The 16,602-nt window shown below is 41.5% G+C and overlaps 1 protein-coding gene across 13 annotated transcripts in view; it reads right to left on the reverse strand.

Moving 5' to 3' along the window:
* Positions 1 to 282: 282 nt before the first annotated feature.
* LPP (LIM domain containing preferred translocation partner in lipoma) overlaps positions 283 to 16,602 on the reverse strand; it is a 321,092-nt gene continuing 304,772 nt past the window's right edge. For all 13 annotated transcript variants that reach the window (XM_085232828.1, XM_085232827.1, XM_085232817.1 and 10 more), the window contains one exon: positions 283 to 14,787. In XM_085232828.1, the coding sequence (XP_085088954.1) occupies positions 14,659 to 14,787 (129 nt within the window). In that variant the 3' untranslated portion in view covers positions 283 to 14,658. The remainder of the gene's footprint in view (positions 14,788 to 16,602) is intronic.

Consider the following 16,602-nt stretch of genomic DNA (forward strand, 5'->3'; position numbering starts at 1 on the left):
TTTTTGAAGCAGATTGGGCAGGACCAGAAACATTTCAAGTAATTTACTGCAGCAACGGCCTAGAAACAACATCCTTTAATGAGATACACATTGCAAGCCATGCTTTTTTGCACCCAACAGTGAACAAGGCTCTCAGATTAAGTATGTTAAGGAGCTACATAGTGAATTTTTGAATGCAAAAGAGAGAGATGGAGGATATGAAGCATAATTGCAGGTGGAGTTTGGGAGAAAGTAAATACCATTCGACTTGAAAAAATAATTTCACACGCTAGCAAACAAAAATGAAATTTATAAGGATTTTATTGGATTGGTAAAATGTAATAAAAAAGCATTTGTGATACTTCTTCTGCAAAGAAAAAAAAGGCATCTGGCGATTTTGCATATTTATTTTCCCTTACAAAACATTAGAAAAGCATAACTGATAAAATAAGGATAACAACTGAAAGAGCAGAGCAAAGAGGAAAATACATCTCAATATAATTGGATAATGCATAATAAAAATACAGAAAACACGTGCTTAAAACAGCTTTCATTCTCTTACAGTAAAAAGTCATTTTATGTGTTGAATAAAAAATATACGCTGGTTGCTCTGAAAATTGCAGTTTATAAGAGGTAACTAGCTGAGAACAAAATATATATATCTATATATATTTATAAATATAGAAAATGTGTATATGCTGTATCTGTCCTCAGAACAAACTGGAATACATGGTTTTCAATTCATGCACACAAGTTACCAGAGAAAAAACTTCATATATTACCTAGCAGACCGATCCTGTAAGGTGCTGATTGCATTTCCTGAGTGCCCTCAAAGCCCTGCTGAAGTAGTCAATGAAGGAGACGAGTGGCCTGATGGGTTCACTGAGAAGGGAGGGTGCTCAGCATCTTATAGGACGTGCACTCAGCAACCTGCAGGATTTGCGAAAACTCCCACGACAGAAAGATTGGGCCCCTTACGGGCTGGGGGGGATGCTCGTGCTCAGCAAGGGGGGAAAAAACTCTGTTTCCCCCGTGCTCTGACAGATAGGAGACCAGTCCTAAAAGCTCAAGTAACGTTACTTCATTAGGGTCTGAGGGCATGGAGTTTGCAGCAAGAAGGCATCCCTCACATCTAGGGAATGTCACTCTCTTGCCCAGATACCCAGGCTAGCGATTCACATTTCAAAGGAAGATGCTTCCCATACCTCTGAGAGCCTCTGCTAATGCAGAACAAGAAGTGTGACCAGCCACGCTCCCCTCCCAGCTGCAACAACGGAAATGACACAAAACCTGCTCTGCCTCAAGGGCTAACCCAACTGCTACCATAAAGCTGAAATACCACCTTGCACCTGCCCTAATCATCTCCTATGAATTAACACACAGCCAATAAACAACACCACCAGTGAACCCCAGGGCAGACAGGTCTGCAGTTAGCAGGGACAGCCAAAGCACAGAAGCAACACAGGGCAAAGACGTTCCTAGGGCATGCCTTCCTTGCAGTCTGGGAGAGCTAAACAGATCTCCATGGGCCATTTAGTCAAGAGAATCAGGACTCCTGGTCTCATTTGACTGACTGGAAGATAGGTACCTGGAAGCTGCTCTCCAGACTTTCTGACAGTCCAAAATACAAGCTGTGGCTGGAGAAATTACAGGACCTTTAAGGAAGCTGAATTCTCATGAAGGCACATCATGTCTAGCAGATCAAGAGAAAGTCCAAACATAACTTTGTTCTACCTGTATCTCTACCAAAACTTAGTTCAAATTCTCCAGAGGGAGAGCAGATAAGACAATCTGATAAGACTGAGACTTATAAGGAGATACAGCCATGTACCTCCATACTGAGCAGCTATCTACCAGATAAAGTGGTGTGTTAACCAAGACAACAAGCTTTACTTATCCCAATGGAGAACAGATGCTCAAAATTAACCACTTCTGTTCTATATCATTCCCACAATTTCCATTTCTGCTTGGTAACAGGGTTATTTCTCTGCAGGTAATTAGAAAGGCACATAGTGAAGAGAGAGGAATATACTTTTTGTAAATGAAACTCAGTTAACAGCCTTCTCCTCATCTTGCTGGTTGTGCTACTTAGGTGCTTATCAAGTGCTTAGCTACTTGGTCATTGGGCACATTAGAAATACTACATTTTAGATGGGTCGAGCAAAGAACTCAGAGGACAAGGCAGAAAATGTCCCTTTGCCAGTAGCAATGGGTTTCCTATCCATACAGAGCAGTCATTGAGATATTGGCAGATGTAAAGAAGCGCCTCAGTTCTGTGTTTTCATTGGGTACCATCTCAACAAAGCTGAAACACAAACCACGACCTCTGGCTATGCTCTTATCTCATATAATCCCGAATGAAACATCAGCACAAAGACAGCCTACTCAGAGCAGGACTTCATCTCCTTCCCTGCAGATCTTCATCACTGCACAGAAACCAATGGCTAGTGGCAGACAGAAAACACTTGTTTCAGGTGAAATATTTGCACTGCAGAGACAGAATCAAGCCCTCATGCTACAGCAGCATGGCAAGCAGAGCAAACATTTAGAGAACATGCTGGGCTCTAGCCTAGGTGACTCTTAGGGTGGCTTTTCCTTATTGTTGATAAAGCAGCTGCCACTAAGGAAGAATATTAAAGCAATAAGAAACAGTGAATGTCTATCTCTCTTTTATTTTGAAAACGAAGCACTTTCCTAAATGCAGGTCTTCTTCCCACCTTGAATTCATATTTGGAAAACTTCCCAGTATCAGAACTGGAAAATACCATGATTGTATTTTCTAGTCCTAAAGCCTGTATGTGCTTTACAAGCGTCTCTAACTTTGTTTGAATTCAGTGCCCAAAACAGAACGGCTCCGGATCATAGAAAGACATCACGGAAGAGCACATAGTTCTGACCAGCAGAAATGCTGAAAAAGCAAAGCTTCTGTACAAAAAAAATTAGCACAAAATGCAGAAATGTAGCCACTGGAAAAAAAAAAATTAAATTTGAGCAACTATGCCCTTAAGTTTTTACCATGTTTATTGTTTCCACCTCTCTTCTATCAGATGAAATAGGGCTGGCCAGTTCTTTTCCTATCCAAACTGGCTTTGCTTACTGGGCTGTCACAGTTCTGGCACAGACCCATGGAGACAGGACTTCCCACACCTCAGGGGAATGCTCAAGTGGGGATACTTTTCAAATATCAAACTATTCCTGTCCACCTTACACTCTGCTTCCAAAAATACAACAAGCATCTAAGCCTTTAAACAAGTGGACTGAGCCTTTCAAGTTCCTTAACAATGTTTTAAACCCAGGGTAAGGAGGGATGGGAATACATTTTCCTACTTAGAGGAGATAATGAGGAAACCAACATTCCTGGATGTGGCATGCTGTGTAATCACAAAGCTGAGGTCTGTTGCTGAGCCCGTTCTGCCAGCCAGCCCCTGTGAGACAGAAATGGCAAGAAGGGTATTTCTGCACTGATGAACTTGGAATGAAACTAGGGGCAATAGATGGGAAGGAAAGACAGGTACACAGCATGGAAATGACTTGCCTGGAGCAAGCACACAAGTAGGTTATATTTGCCATTTTTCTACCTATCTCCTCATTCCTTTCGCCTTGTTCCCAAAAACTAGTTTGGGAACTAACTGAGGGAAGGGGAGGGGGAGCAGCAATTTGAACAGGGCAGATGCTCCAGTTTGAACCACATCTTCCTAAAAGGAACTGAGGGTGGGGGCAGGGAAGATGGCTATTATTAATGTCCTTCCGTATATAGCAAAGCAGACATCCTGCATAATGGCAACACAATACATCAATAATAGCCCAAGAATAGCTTCCTACCGTTTTTTTCCCCTGACAGTTAGAAACATAAAGAGAAAAATCAAGCTGCTGAGATAAATAGCTGAGTCTCCACCCCCACCTCAAATTGCCTTGGCATATTTTAAGAGATAAATGGTTCTATGAGAAATTTAAATAGCTTTCTCTTTTCTTTTTTGGCAGCTGCAAGAACTGGGTCAGGTGTAGAAATTATTAATTTCGAAGCCTGAGAAACCCATGTTTGAAAGTAAGGGTTGTTTTTTTTTTTTCCTTTAAAGCATCAACTTTCTTAGAAGTAGTTAGAAAAAAATAAAAAAAAATTGTGCTTTTTTTTTTAATAAAGTCAAACCCAAGATAATTAAGTAACAGTGCCAGCTGCAGAAAAGGGACAATCTGCATAACAGCATAATGGACATTGAAAATATCCATAGCAGACTGTTAATTTTTTTTATGCACTGTGCACAGGGTTTGCACAACGGCTTTCGTTCCTCATGATCAAATGCAGCACTGGGAATAGTGCCTGAAGAAGAAGGTTAGGGGGCACCATTCTGTAGTTTAACTCCAGAAGGCATCTCTTAAGAAAGAGGAGTACTGTGGGGTGACCAGCACTGAGCCCCCTTCCCCCCTCCCCCCAGCTGCCAGTTCACTCAAAACCAGGTCTCAGGACCAGGAGCTGGGCTGCCCACGGCTCTGTCAGCCAGAGCTCAGTGCTGGGGAATCTGGTACTGAACAAATCACTGCTGCCCCATTCCCACTCCTGCTTTATGCTGATAACAGCAGTTACAGCATAGCATACACAGAGAAGCCGAGCTAAAAGCCATCTTCCTCCTCCTGCTATATCTGGAAGGTGCTTTGCAACCATAAAATCTCGAATCTTACAGAAAAGAATGCTGAAATCCTGTAGAAACTGCTCAGAGTGAGGAAATAGTGATATATATATAAACTCCCTCACAGGATAGTACACTAGTTAAGAGATTGTAAAAGGTTTGATTTTCCTACAAAGACTCTGAGATGCTGAAAGGTACAAAGGTGGCATGCAGCCTGTTCCCTTTGCTGGTCAAAATCTCTTCCGTGTCCCAAGTCAGGCAGATACATGAGAAGGTGGAGGACTCCGTTGGTCAGAGCTGCTGCACCTCTGCAGGGCTCACGGCTTGTGTTGTTCTTCCCTCAGTGACCAATCAAAAATTTAAAAGGTGACAAAGACACAGATGTAAATAGAACTGTGATGCCTAGAAAGCCAGAGCACAGATAGGATCAGAGACAGACTGTAATTACAGGCCCTGCTACTTATTACATAGGCCAGCAGTGTTACATGAGCCTTCTGTGGAAAGTTCCTGTGTAATTAATAAAGGAGAAACAAAATACTTTCGCAATCACTTTTCTAGATTTCACTGTGGGGGTCCAATCCTGCCATCCTGGATTAGCTCTAATCATAGTCAATCTTTCACTGCATAAACTGAAGGCATCTGTTCTGTCAAAGGTAAAAAAAAAAAAAAAAAAAAAAAAAAAAGAACAACACAAAACACAAAAAAGCACCAAACCTCAATGCAAACCTACACCGTTGCAATCAAGGAGGAAAGGAAATCGATTCTGAAAACTCCCGCCCAGATTGTAATCTGACAGTGTTTTCAAGGCATCTGGCAAAAAAAGGAGAAGAAAGAAGAATGCTATGAAATATTTAAAACCCTGCTTCTGTCAGGAATACGTGAGATGGGAAAGGTGAATCTGAAAAAGCAGCATTATTTGTAAGCTGAATCACCTTTTGCATAGAGATGCCCTTGGCTCAACCAGAGCTGTCCTGAGGAAAAGCACCCGGCACTGATTGAACTTGGAAAAGTCAAGGCTGCACATCAGCAGGACCAAGGAGGTTGCCCTGCACACCATGATTTGCAGCATGGGATATCAAGGAGAAGGCAAATGAGAATGTTGATAACATAGTAAAATAGCTGAACGTATGCAGACCTAACTGATCCTAATCTAAAGCTTCAGTGAGATTTTCAGCAGAGATGGGAAACAGGGCATCCCCAAGGAAGGATTTCTCCAAACACCACTCCTCTTAATACTGAGCTTCTTACAAAAGAGGACAGCCAAGGATGCAAAGCTGCCCTATGTGCTCCGAGATGCTGCATCCACACCTGCATGCAGCACAGCTCCTGTGGAAACCATAGGAGACTCCAGGACCAGTGCTGGGCATACAAATGGGAACAGAGCGGTCCTGATAAGCTGAAACAAAAGGCACTTTGGAACAAAACTGGCACGGCCACAATCCCCACAGCGCTTGTGTAAGATAGCAAGGAAGAACCCATAGAACGTATTTATCAAAAGCCATTTTATGCAGATTTTTTTTCTCCTGAATATTTAAAACGTGGCGAATATTAAACTTCAGAGATTCTTAATACGTTCCAAAGCCCCACGGACCTTTGAAATGCTAGCTCATCAATATGCAACATCTAATCTTGTCAAAAAAAAAAGAAAAAAAAAAGAAAAAAAAGAAAAAGAAAAGCTATTCATCCTTTGCTTATAGAGGTTACAGAAAGAATCGCAAAGGAAAAAAAAAAAAGAAAAAAACCCAAACAATCAAACTTCCAGCTTCTTATGCAATAGGTTAAATTCGCACTGGCTGGGAAAGTTTCACTTTCTGCAAGGAAGAGGGAAAGTGCCTGTACGTGCACTGCTCTGGAAGCTGCTTCTGAAGTGTGAGGCTGAAACTGCGTAGCTGGATTACAGTAAGTAGTTTATTAAGAAACCAAGGCTTGTGGCTTTGCATCCTGTTTCAGGCAAATATACCCTCAGGATCCCCCCCCTCCAAAAGCCAGCAGACAGCACGCCACCTAAAAACCCATTCTTGTCCAAAACGCTGTGGTTAAAATGGCTTTGCTTGTTTATAAAGTTTAGTGTTTTGTATCGCTTGCATCTGACCTTCAGCAGAAAGAAAAGCTCAGTTAAATTGTGCAAATACGTACCAAATGGGAGCAAGGGAAAGCAGCCAAAAATGCTGCATGAGCTTTTGCAGGGCTGCAGCCTTTTAGGAGCACCAGCGAGATGAACTGGATGAGAGGCCAAATTGATTTAGGCTCCAGGCGGGGGCTTAAAACACCACGACATCCAAATTCACAAAGAAAATGTTCTGTTACTGCAACCCCAAATTTCCTGCGCACGAAAACACTGTTTTCTTTCATCTTTGCGAGATGCTCGTTCTGTAATCCGACATTTAAAACCGAACAAACAAACAGGAGTCAGCTGACAAAGGCTTCTTGCTGGTGAATGGAAGTAGGTCACTGAGTATTTTGCCTTTACAGTCTGGCTTAATATCGGTGTTGTACGCAAAACAGAAATAAAACTGCACTGGAGACAGGGAGAGACTCTAATTTTGTCTTTTCTATGAAAATGAGCATTAGCATTCTGCATTAATGTGCAATGCCTCCCCAGCACCCGATATCTGGATAATTAAAAAAGCAGAATAAAGCGCAGAGCAAAGCACACACTAAATTAAACAACAAAAAGCCCTCACTGGTCAGCCTGTGTTTAAAGACATCTAAGTATGAGTAATCGGGCAAAGAGGAATTTTCCTGAAGGAACATAAAAGAAAATGAAAGCTCCGCATACAAGACCAAATAAAATCTTCTGTCTCTTGCAAATGCAAATGCTGGCTGCCCTTTTTACACAAACATATTAAAGGAATAAAATTGGAGGAAAATTAAAAAAAAAACAAAACAAAACAGTAAAAGAAGAAAAAAACGTAATAAATTCATTTTGAAGAAAAAAATCTTTAAAAACAAACAAACTATCCTTCAAACAAATTTCTTCATGATACGATCCCTGCAATCATGTGGTTCTAAATTAGACGGTTAAATACGACTGAAAAAGTAAGGCACAATTTCACAATCATTTTAAAAGCAATAATTATAATCATTTTCTTTGATATCCATGTGGCAGGCCACTGATACTGTGGATGCATAAAACTACTTGACTGAAGATCTGGAAAAGTTTTTCTAACTCCCATCTAAGCCTTGCAATACCTCCATGCAGTAAGTAACAAACCATGCCCACTGCAAGGAGTGCACATTGAGCGAATGGAAAAAGAGGGTAAGATTGCCACTTGTGGCAATGGGAGGGCAGAGGCAAAAAAGGGACCCCACGTGTCATCTTCCCAGCAAAAATGCTGACCCCTGGAAAGCAGTACCTAAAGGGGGGCTGTAAGAAAGAAGGGGACGGACTCATTGGCAGGGTCTGTTGTGATAGGACATGGAGAAATGGTTTCAAACTATAAGAGGGGAGATTTAGACTGGATATAAGGAAGAAATGTTCTACACTGAGGGGTGGTGAGGCACTGGCACAGGTTGCCCAGAGAAGTGGTGGTGCCCTGTTCCTGGAGACACTCAAGGTCAGGCTGGACGGAGCTCTGAGCACCTGATGGAGCTCCCATTCAGTGCAGGGAGTTGGACCAGGTGGCCTTTGAGGGTCCCTTCCAACTCAAACGGTTCTATAAGTCCATGAAATGTAAAGGTAATGCCACCCTGGCGCTTCGGTTTCCTTCCTCATTTTCTAAAAGGTCATCTAGTCATGATGAGAAATGTGGACAAGCAGTAAACCAGAAAGAAAGTTTGAGCTGAGCACTCTCAATACCAGTGATCAATTCACGGGTAGTTGCCTATACACATAACATGAAGCTGAAAGAATCATATCACGGAATCATGGAGTGTCTTGGGTTGGAAGGGACCTCAAAGATCACCTCGTTCCAACCCCTTGCCATGCACAAGACTGCCAGCTGCTAGATCAAGCATACAGAATCACAGAACGGCTCGGAGACCAGGAACACACAGCCAGGAGAAAAGCCCCGTGGGTATGAGCAGCAGTGCTTAATAATACATTCTAAATAATTGTGCTCAGTTGTAGCACCACAAACACGTCGCGTGTGCATGTGAGTGCACACACCAGAGTGGTCTGCAAGTGTTTGAGTGTAGTGTTTTCACATCCCAGCAGAGAACTTGCAGCATGAAAGGAGAGCCATTCCCTAAGGTCCACTAGGAAACCTACTGAGGTTATGGTTTTCTCTTGGCCTTCTAGATGCCAATCGAACATTATAATTTCACGAGCATTAAGTCTTTTCTCTCTTGCAATACTCAGAAGCACTGAGTGCCAGACAGGCAACCGACTGCTGCAAATTCAGACTTGAAGTGTTGAGGAAGACAGGTAATGTTTCTAGAAATGTCTAAGGAGAAATACCATCCCCAAACCCAGAAAGGTGACAAAGTTCAGTAAGTATCTTTTGATCTTCATGGTGGTTGCCATAATGTGCTTTTTTCCCCCCAGTAATTATAAAGAAAAAAACTGCAGTTGCCACAGCAAAGTCCCAGGCAGTTCCCGCAGCCACACTACAGCTTTAAGAGGAGAAAGAAAAATGAACCCAACAGAAGTAACACTGTTATTTTAAGAAGAGTCACATTATTTGGATTGTTCTGGCAAAGGAAACAGTGACTTCAAAGTTAGCAAAGCTAGTCAAAAACAGGGGAAAAATATCTTGTGAGAAGTTTAAAAGCTTTTTTTTTTTTTTTTATTTCACCAGGCCTAACATTGAACCATTTTCCAAGAACATGTGCTTTTTTTTTAATGAATTTCTATCCAAAAAAGTTTTCAAAATCATCACAGAAACTTTAATTGACCAGCAGAAGAAACCCAAGAAGGAAAAAAGAATTGAGAAAGGAGACGAAGTTGAGAAATGAAAATATTTGTCAACAATTCTGAAATCTATTTAGATAAAAATTGAATAAGGTTTTAATTATAACAGCAAGAAATACTGTTGTGGATAACACTGCAAAGAGAGAATTCCTCATTAAAAAGAAGGCCCTTCCAACATCACATGATTTAGTGTAAAAACTGGGACCAGCTCAAACTAGAAATAGTGTTCTTCAGCTTCCTCAACTGGTGCCTCCAGATAGTACTGAGTAGTTCCTGCCATCCTTTGGCAACAAGCCCTCTATTACCATCACTAGTGTTTTCGATTGGGAATTCCACCACCATGAGATTCTTGCCCACATCTCTGCTAACTGATTTACAGCGCTGAAATGTATGTCAAGTGTAGGCAACACAGCTCTGTGTGAAGAAATATCAAATCAATGTGATGAACCAACTGCAGGAATCAGACATCAATAACAAAACAGTTCAAAATTCAATTCCTTTCTGAGCTGTTCATCCAAGGCAGTAACTGTCTACCATGGTTAACAAAGAAAAGCAACCGTGGACCTTCTCTGGGGTCCTGTTAGCCCTCAACTGCTGGACTACTTCAAAATCAAAAGCAACGTTACCCTAAAACCAGCATTTATCAGACCCAGGCTAGGTTTTGCTGACCATAGTCTGGCAGGAGCTGGAGCAGGTTCAAAGAGATTTCAGCATGACTTGTTGCATATTCCCTTCAACCACCACCAATTCTTCAAAACACAACTTTTCCTCATTCTTCTCAGGCACACTTTGCTGATAGGCAGGAAATCAATGTAAGGCCCATATCTCAGGGAAGTTTTGCACCTGCCATCAGGCTGAACACTTTATATAGAATCCACTCTGATGAATACTTTGCTACTTTCACACCTCTATGATTCAGTCATTACCGAAGTGTATTGCAGTTGTGATAAAAATCCAAGAATTAATATATTTAAAAAACCCAACAAAATTAAAGGTGCATTATCTGATAAGCTAAAGCAATGGTGTTGCTTTCTGTTTTTAAAAGTAACTCTCAGGCAATGATTAAAATAAGTGACAATAAAACCATCACATTCATAAAATTGTAGTGTTAGCCCTGGGGATGTGCATAAGGATTGGGCTGTAACCAAGGCAACCCAAGCTTTGGGAGAAACTTTAAGCAGACGTTTAAAGCCATGGTTCAAAGACAGAGTAAATCTGGCTGTGGGGCTACTTGTGACATATGGAAAGTGCCACAGTCACCCCATGCTAAGCACTGATCTTGTAACAACTCACCCTCCCAATGTCCAGACGTTACTTTTGATCTCCTGCTGTTTGCATTCCTGCATAAAGGTGACACAGGAGCTGTACCACACATTCAAGTGAGTTTAACAAAAATTCGACTGTGGCCCCATCCTATGCAGCTCCAATTTATCTGATGGAGTGATGCAGAGTCAGTCTGGCATTAATGACTGCAGACCCATAGCTTATAACACACCATGCAATGGCTTTAAGCCTATGCTTAAACAATCCCCACGGGCTTAAGCATTTTGCTAAATTAGAACCTGATTCCTGGACCCTTCTGTGCCCTGTCTGGCCACACAAATCACAGGATCAGGCCCTACTTGCCAACAAATGCTCAAAGAGGCCAAAGCAGCACAAGCAAAAACTCTGCAGACTCAAACAGAGGTGTCTGTATGATCTTCCAATTCTTTCTGAAAAGAACAGTCTAGACTTTACCACAGGCACAAATGAAGTGATATGTATATATATATATATATATATATAATATATATATGTTTTGTTTTTTTTATGGCTAACATGTGCACCTTAAAAAGGTAAGGTCTCTTTGGCAAAAACCTCCTTCTTGGAACAGATAAATGAGGTTGTATTGCAAAATGCAATACATATTGTGATGCGGGAATATCCCAGTGGTTCTTAACTGAGTGCAACTAAGATAAGTCCACCAGCATTATCTAGTCAAATCCTGAAGCATCAGAGGGGAGCCTTCCATGAACAGGTGGCTGATGAGAGCCTCTGTGTTACTTACATACATATATATGTACATATACATATATGCACTGTCTTCCAAATATATTTACAGCAATTTTAGAAGCCAAAACAACTTGCATAACAGAAAACAAAGAGAATTGTTTTGGATGCTTAATCTTTCCAACAGACAGATGGCTTTGGTGTTTCAGGGGTGAAAACAAAAGCACGATAGTACCTTTGCCCAGATACATCAGGTCCAGAAATTAGCCACAGTACCTCAAACAATAACACGACTCAATCTTTGACAACCACTTTTCATCCATTGGGTATTTAATGTGTGAAAAGTTTGGCTCTCACCTCCCTGCACACCAGCCCAGCTCACCACAGCACCCTAATAACACAGATTGAGATCTACACCTCCTGGCTGGCCCTTAGCTTTGAAATGGGCTGGAGTCCCAAACCTACAAACCAGCAAACTTTTCTGGAAGGAGAAAACAAAACTCCAAAATCAGGAGTTTGGGCCAATCTTCAACTAATTTAATTCTCACAGCAACTCTGGGAAGTTGTAAAGAAGCTTTCTCGTGCAAAGGACAAGAAGCCATACAACTTTCCCAATTCCAGCCTACATCATGACCATGAAAAGCCCAAGGGCTCTGGACTTCAGTCCTCCTGAGTCTAGGCCACATTCTGCAGGCAGATACACAAGCTTGTTTCCATCACTTACCCCAGTGGTATTCATGAGAGTCTCATCAGCCACCCGATTTAACACTAACGAGAACAAAGTTCAGAGCTGCCTGATGAATGGCTTCTTGTATGCTTGGACGCATCAGGTCCCCCCCTGTGATTGCAGAGATGTAAAACCAGCAGTGTTAGCAACCCTAGCTCTGAACTCCAGTGTTCCTGTAGGGTTAATTCAAATTGGATTCACTCACTAGTTGCAAGAGTTTTTGACTGCTGTGTGAAGGGGCTGCCTGTAAAAAGCGAGCTCAGAAGAATCTTACGTGCCACGGTTCAGGGAGCAGGAGCCCAGATGGAATCTGGCAGGAGTCACCCTGCAAAAAAGTCTGTTTATGTCTGAGGCAGTAAAATTCTTGAAGGCCAGGGCAGAAATCTAGTATAAAAAGGCAAACTGCTTCAGTACAGCCGCTATGGTGGAGAACGATTTCTTTTGCTTAATGATGCCACCCTTCTACAAAGAAGGATTCATTTTGAGCTGTGAATTTTGGGAATCTTCCCTGACACCGAAGGAGTTTGCCAACATACAAACCATGTGAGGAACAGAGGTTTCAGATTGGTATTTCTGTATTTGAATTTACTGTATACAGCTAAAGCTATTACAGTTCACAGTGCTCTTCCATAGAGGTTAGTGCTAAACTGAAAGGAAACGCACCATTTGCAGGAGCTGCAGTGACTATTTCAGTTTTTCTTTGCTTCCTATCAGTCCAGCTCATCTAACTGTTTTTTTTTCTTTTCCCTAGCACTAGGATAATTGTATCAGGTTTCCGTTATAGAGACTGAAGATGAAAGCACCACATTTTCATTGTTTTTCAGTGGGCACATGAAAAAGTTCTCCTAATACTGTTGAAAAGTGCCAGTTTGTCACTTATACGGTCAATCAGCCTGCAACTGTTTCAGTTCTGCTTCTTAATTTGTTAAGTGCAAAGAAAGGTATTCTCTTTGATTACATCTGCAAATAAGATATTAATGTCAATTCAGTGATACGAAAATTACTCCCTCACTATGTAATTTGCACCTTAGTTATTATGGGTTTCATGAACAAGAATATTATAGCTGCTCAGAGTGAGCCATGAATTTATAATTTATTTTTTTAATTAGCAAAAAGAAAAAGGAAAAAAAAAAAGCCCATGAACACCAACATGACAAAAAGAAAGATTATCTCTGCCCAGCTTTTTATTTACCTTGGCACATGTATTACCTCTGGACAAAAGATGAAAGTACTGCTCCTGGCCCAGCACTCTTCTGCAATGACATTTCACCAGAGGGGAGTAATAAGTGGCTGGGATGAAAATGAAAGAAAAAAAAAAATCATTTGCTTTTTGGGATGGCACAGAGAAGGGTTTAACACCTTCTTCAGCTTTAAGACAAAAACTGAACAACCGCACGGTTCTTTTGCCGTTGTTGGAATAAGATACCTTTTCCAATGGGAGCTCCAGACCATGCGTGTTAACTTCAGAAAGACATCTATCCCTGCTTCAGTTCCTGTTACAGCTGAAGGAAAATCCTCCCATTTCAATAAACAACGGAACAAGACTCCAGTGCTTAAATATCTACCCAGAAGCCAGCACAGCCATTGGTCCCACTATAGCGAGTGGCATAAGATTTTTTTGAGCATCGCTTTGCACTGCAGTTCTATGTAGTCTTTTTTTTTATTATTTTTTTATTTAACCACTGGGATTTTTAAAGAGTGTTTCCAGCCCCAGGTCCTTGAAAGACCTTCTCAGCAGACATGATTGGCTTATACCTCTAGTAAATCAAAAGCACATTGTGTGTGTGTGTGTGTGTGCAAGCTCACATCTTTCTGTGATTGCTCATATATTGTGAATTGGAAGCATTACTACTGAATAAGTTTATGCAATAGCAAAAATATAATTCCATAAGAAAAAGAAAAAAAAAAAAAAAAAAACCAACAACCTATAGAACTGGAAGGGAATGGAGACAAGTAAGGACCTAAGAAGAAACACACAACAAATCTGTGTCCCAAAAAGCTCAAGGTCACATCTACACCCTTAGGTGCAGTACTGTCAAAGTTGTGTTGTTTGAGTTGTAATGAGGGGTGCTAGTTCTGCTCTCACATTGGCTTCAGATCCTCTGTGACAGTAGAGCTACTTCTGCTGGTGATCCATTAAAGTCAAAGAGAAGACCCCCATAGCTGATCAGATTTCCAAAATAACTTGGAAAAAGGAACTAGCTCAGCCACATTTCACTAGTTCAGACCTTCTTCCACGGGCAGATAACTTAGCAGCTGGTGGTCAGACTCGCCACCCTCTGGAAGACTATGCCTAAGTTAGGTGCCTGTTGCTGGCAGTCTGAACCTGGCCACAGAACAGCCCTCTTGCTCCAAGGCCTTCCAGTTTTACTTTTTTAAAACAAACAAACACACAAACAAAGATTCAGGCCCTAGGCTGGAAAGAAATCATGCAAAGCTTGTGCAATTCCCCCAGCAGGCATCCTGGAGAGGGTCACAGTTGGTACTCAGAGATCAGTGCTGGCCTTGGCGGTCAGAGCCTGGATCCGAGCTGAGTTGCAGGTCTTGCAAAGGATGTGCCCGTCCAGAGGGTAACAGCCCTGATTGTCCCCCTCAGACAGGAGGCCGCCACAGTCCTAGGAAACCAGCAAAGAGAGCAAAATAAGAAATATGAACCACATTACCTGAAGAATCTATTAGGTAAAGAAGCTCTCCTTACGCTCCACCTTGTAACAGGATCCAGCGTGAGTCAGCGCAAAGCATGAAGCTGAGGCATGTGATGACTTTCATGATTAAGACATTTCTTGATAAGAAACAATGCTGCAGAAAAGATGGGTTCCCAAGCTGTCTGCTGAATTTAATCCAATTGAAAATAAAAGGAGATTACTTCCTTCACATTTCTGAGGAAGGAAAGGTATTTAGCACTGGAGAAAGCATCAAGCTTAACCACATATTTATTATTGCAAAAAAAAGATAAAAAAGAAGCATCCCTGGCAAGGAAGTTTGGTACTAATACTTGATTACAGGTAATCTCCTTTGGACGAGTTGATGCCACAAAGCTGCAATATCCTTTTCTCAGGGGTGACCACTAAGCAAACTCCCTGCCTGTCACCCATGACCAGAACTGTCACCTGCATTTGTATTGCAGTTGGTGCAAAAGGCTGTGGCTGAAAGGAGGATATCACTGAGATAGGAAGAGTGGAAATCCCACTATAAGGCCCCGGACCTGTCCCAGACACCTCAGCCTCATGCCAAGTATAGCTGCTGGAACACTGGGAATTATTCCTCCCTATGTGATCAGACAATCATTTGGGAACAAACTGCTGATGGAGTTGCAATGAAGAGATTACAGCTTGCTTAGTGGCCATGTCTCTTTGTCATAAGTCTCTGTTCGTAAATACACCTGGCAAGGAAATGGTACGGAAAAAAAGATTGCTATTGCTCCACTTGAGATAGCTGAGACACATGGAGGTGAAGGCCAAAACACAGAAGGATTTTCAGACATTACAAAAAAACTGCTGTACCTTACTGATCTGGGAGTCCAGCTCATTTGTTGTCTTACTAATATGCAGCACCTCTGAGAGTTGCATTATGCAGATATGATAGCTTAGCAATCTTTGGACAAATCCACATGAGCATTTAAGGTCAAATCTGCAGCAGTTCAGTTGCCCATGAGATGATGCTCTAAGCTAATAATGTACTGATCCAGGACCTATGTTGGACGTCAAGGAGCTGTGCGTCTGTGTCCTCTGACATCCACGTGCATGAAGCCTAGATATCTCAACAGCCAGCATGGGGACATCCAGTATGACGAATTAGGCTCTGCAAAATTTAGTGCATGAATACCCAAATGCCTTACAAAAACTAGGCCTAAGTAATGAGTTGAACGCTGGAAACCAATGACAGACTGAAGTGAACCAGATGCCTCAAGTCTCAGCCTAGACCTTTAAGCCTCAGTCCATCCTTCTTTCCAGTTGGTTATTAAAACCTGCAACTGTGACAAGAAATACGTTTGGTCTCATTTTCTTACTCTGCCATCTGCCTGATATATTATCCAGCAAGTAACACTTGCATTGAAGAATTCTTGAAGGTTCCCTAACACAGCTGTTCCCACATGTTAATTGCTTTAAGGTGATTTTTCTTCTGTCTTCAGATTCTTACCATCAAAATTATATGAAGTGTGTAATGAAACTGAACAGGAAAGTACCACAAAAAGCACTGCACAAAACAAGAATGATCATGTTTATGTGTCCATTAAAATTCTTCAACCCAGAGCCATATGTTGAGTTTCCTGTACAATCTTGCTCAAATTCTAACATGCATAGCTTTCATTTTAAGAATATAAACATGAGCAACATTTGTGTCCAAGCTATAATTTATGATGTTCTCAAATATTAAGCTCTAATTAACTGAGTCACATTCTCTTGCTCTCCTAATGAACCTGTTATAAA

Source organism: Meleagris gallopavo, chromosome 11, assembly GCF_905368555.1.
Source record: "Meleagris gallopavo chromosome 11, MGAL_WU_HG_1.1, whole genome shotgun sequence".
Classification (NCBI taxonomy): Eukaryota; Metazoa; Chordata; class Aves; order Galliformes; family Phasianidae; genus Meleagris; species Meleagris gallopavo.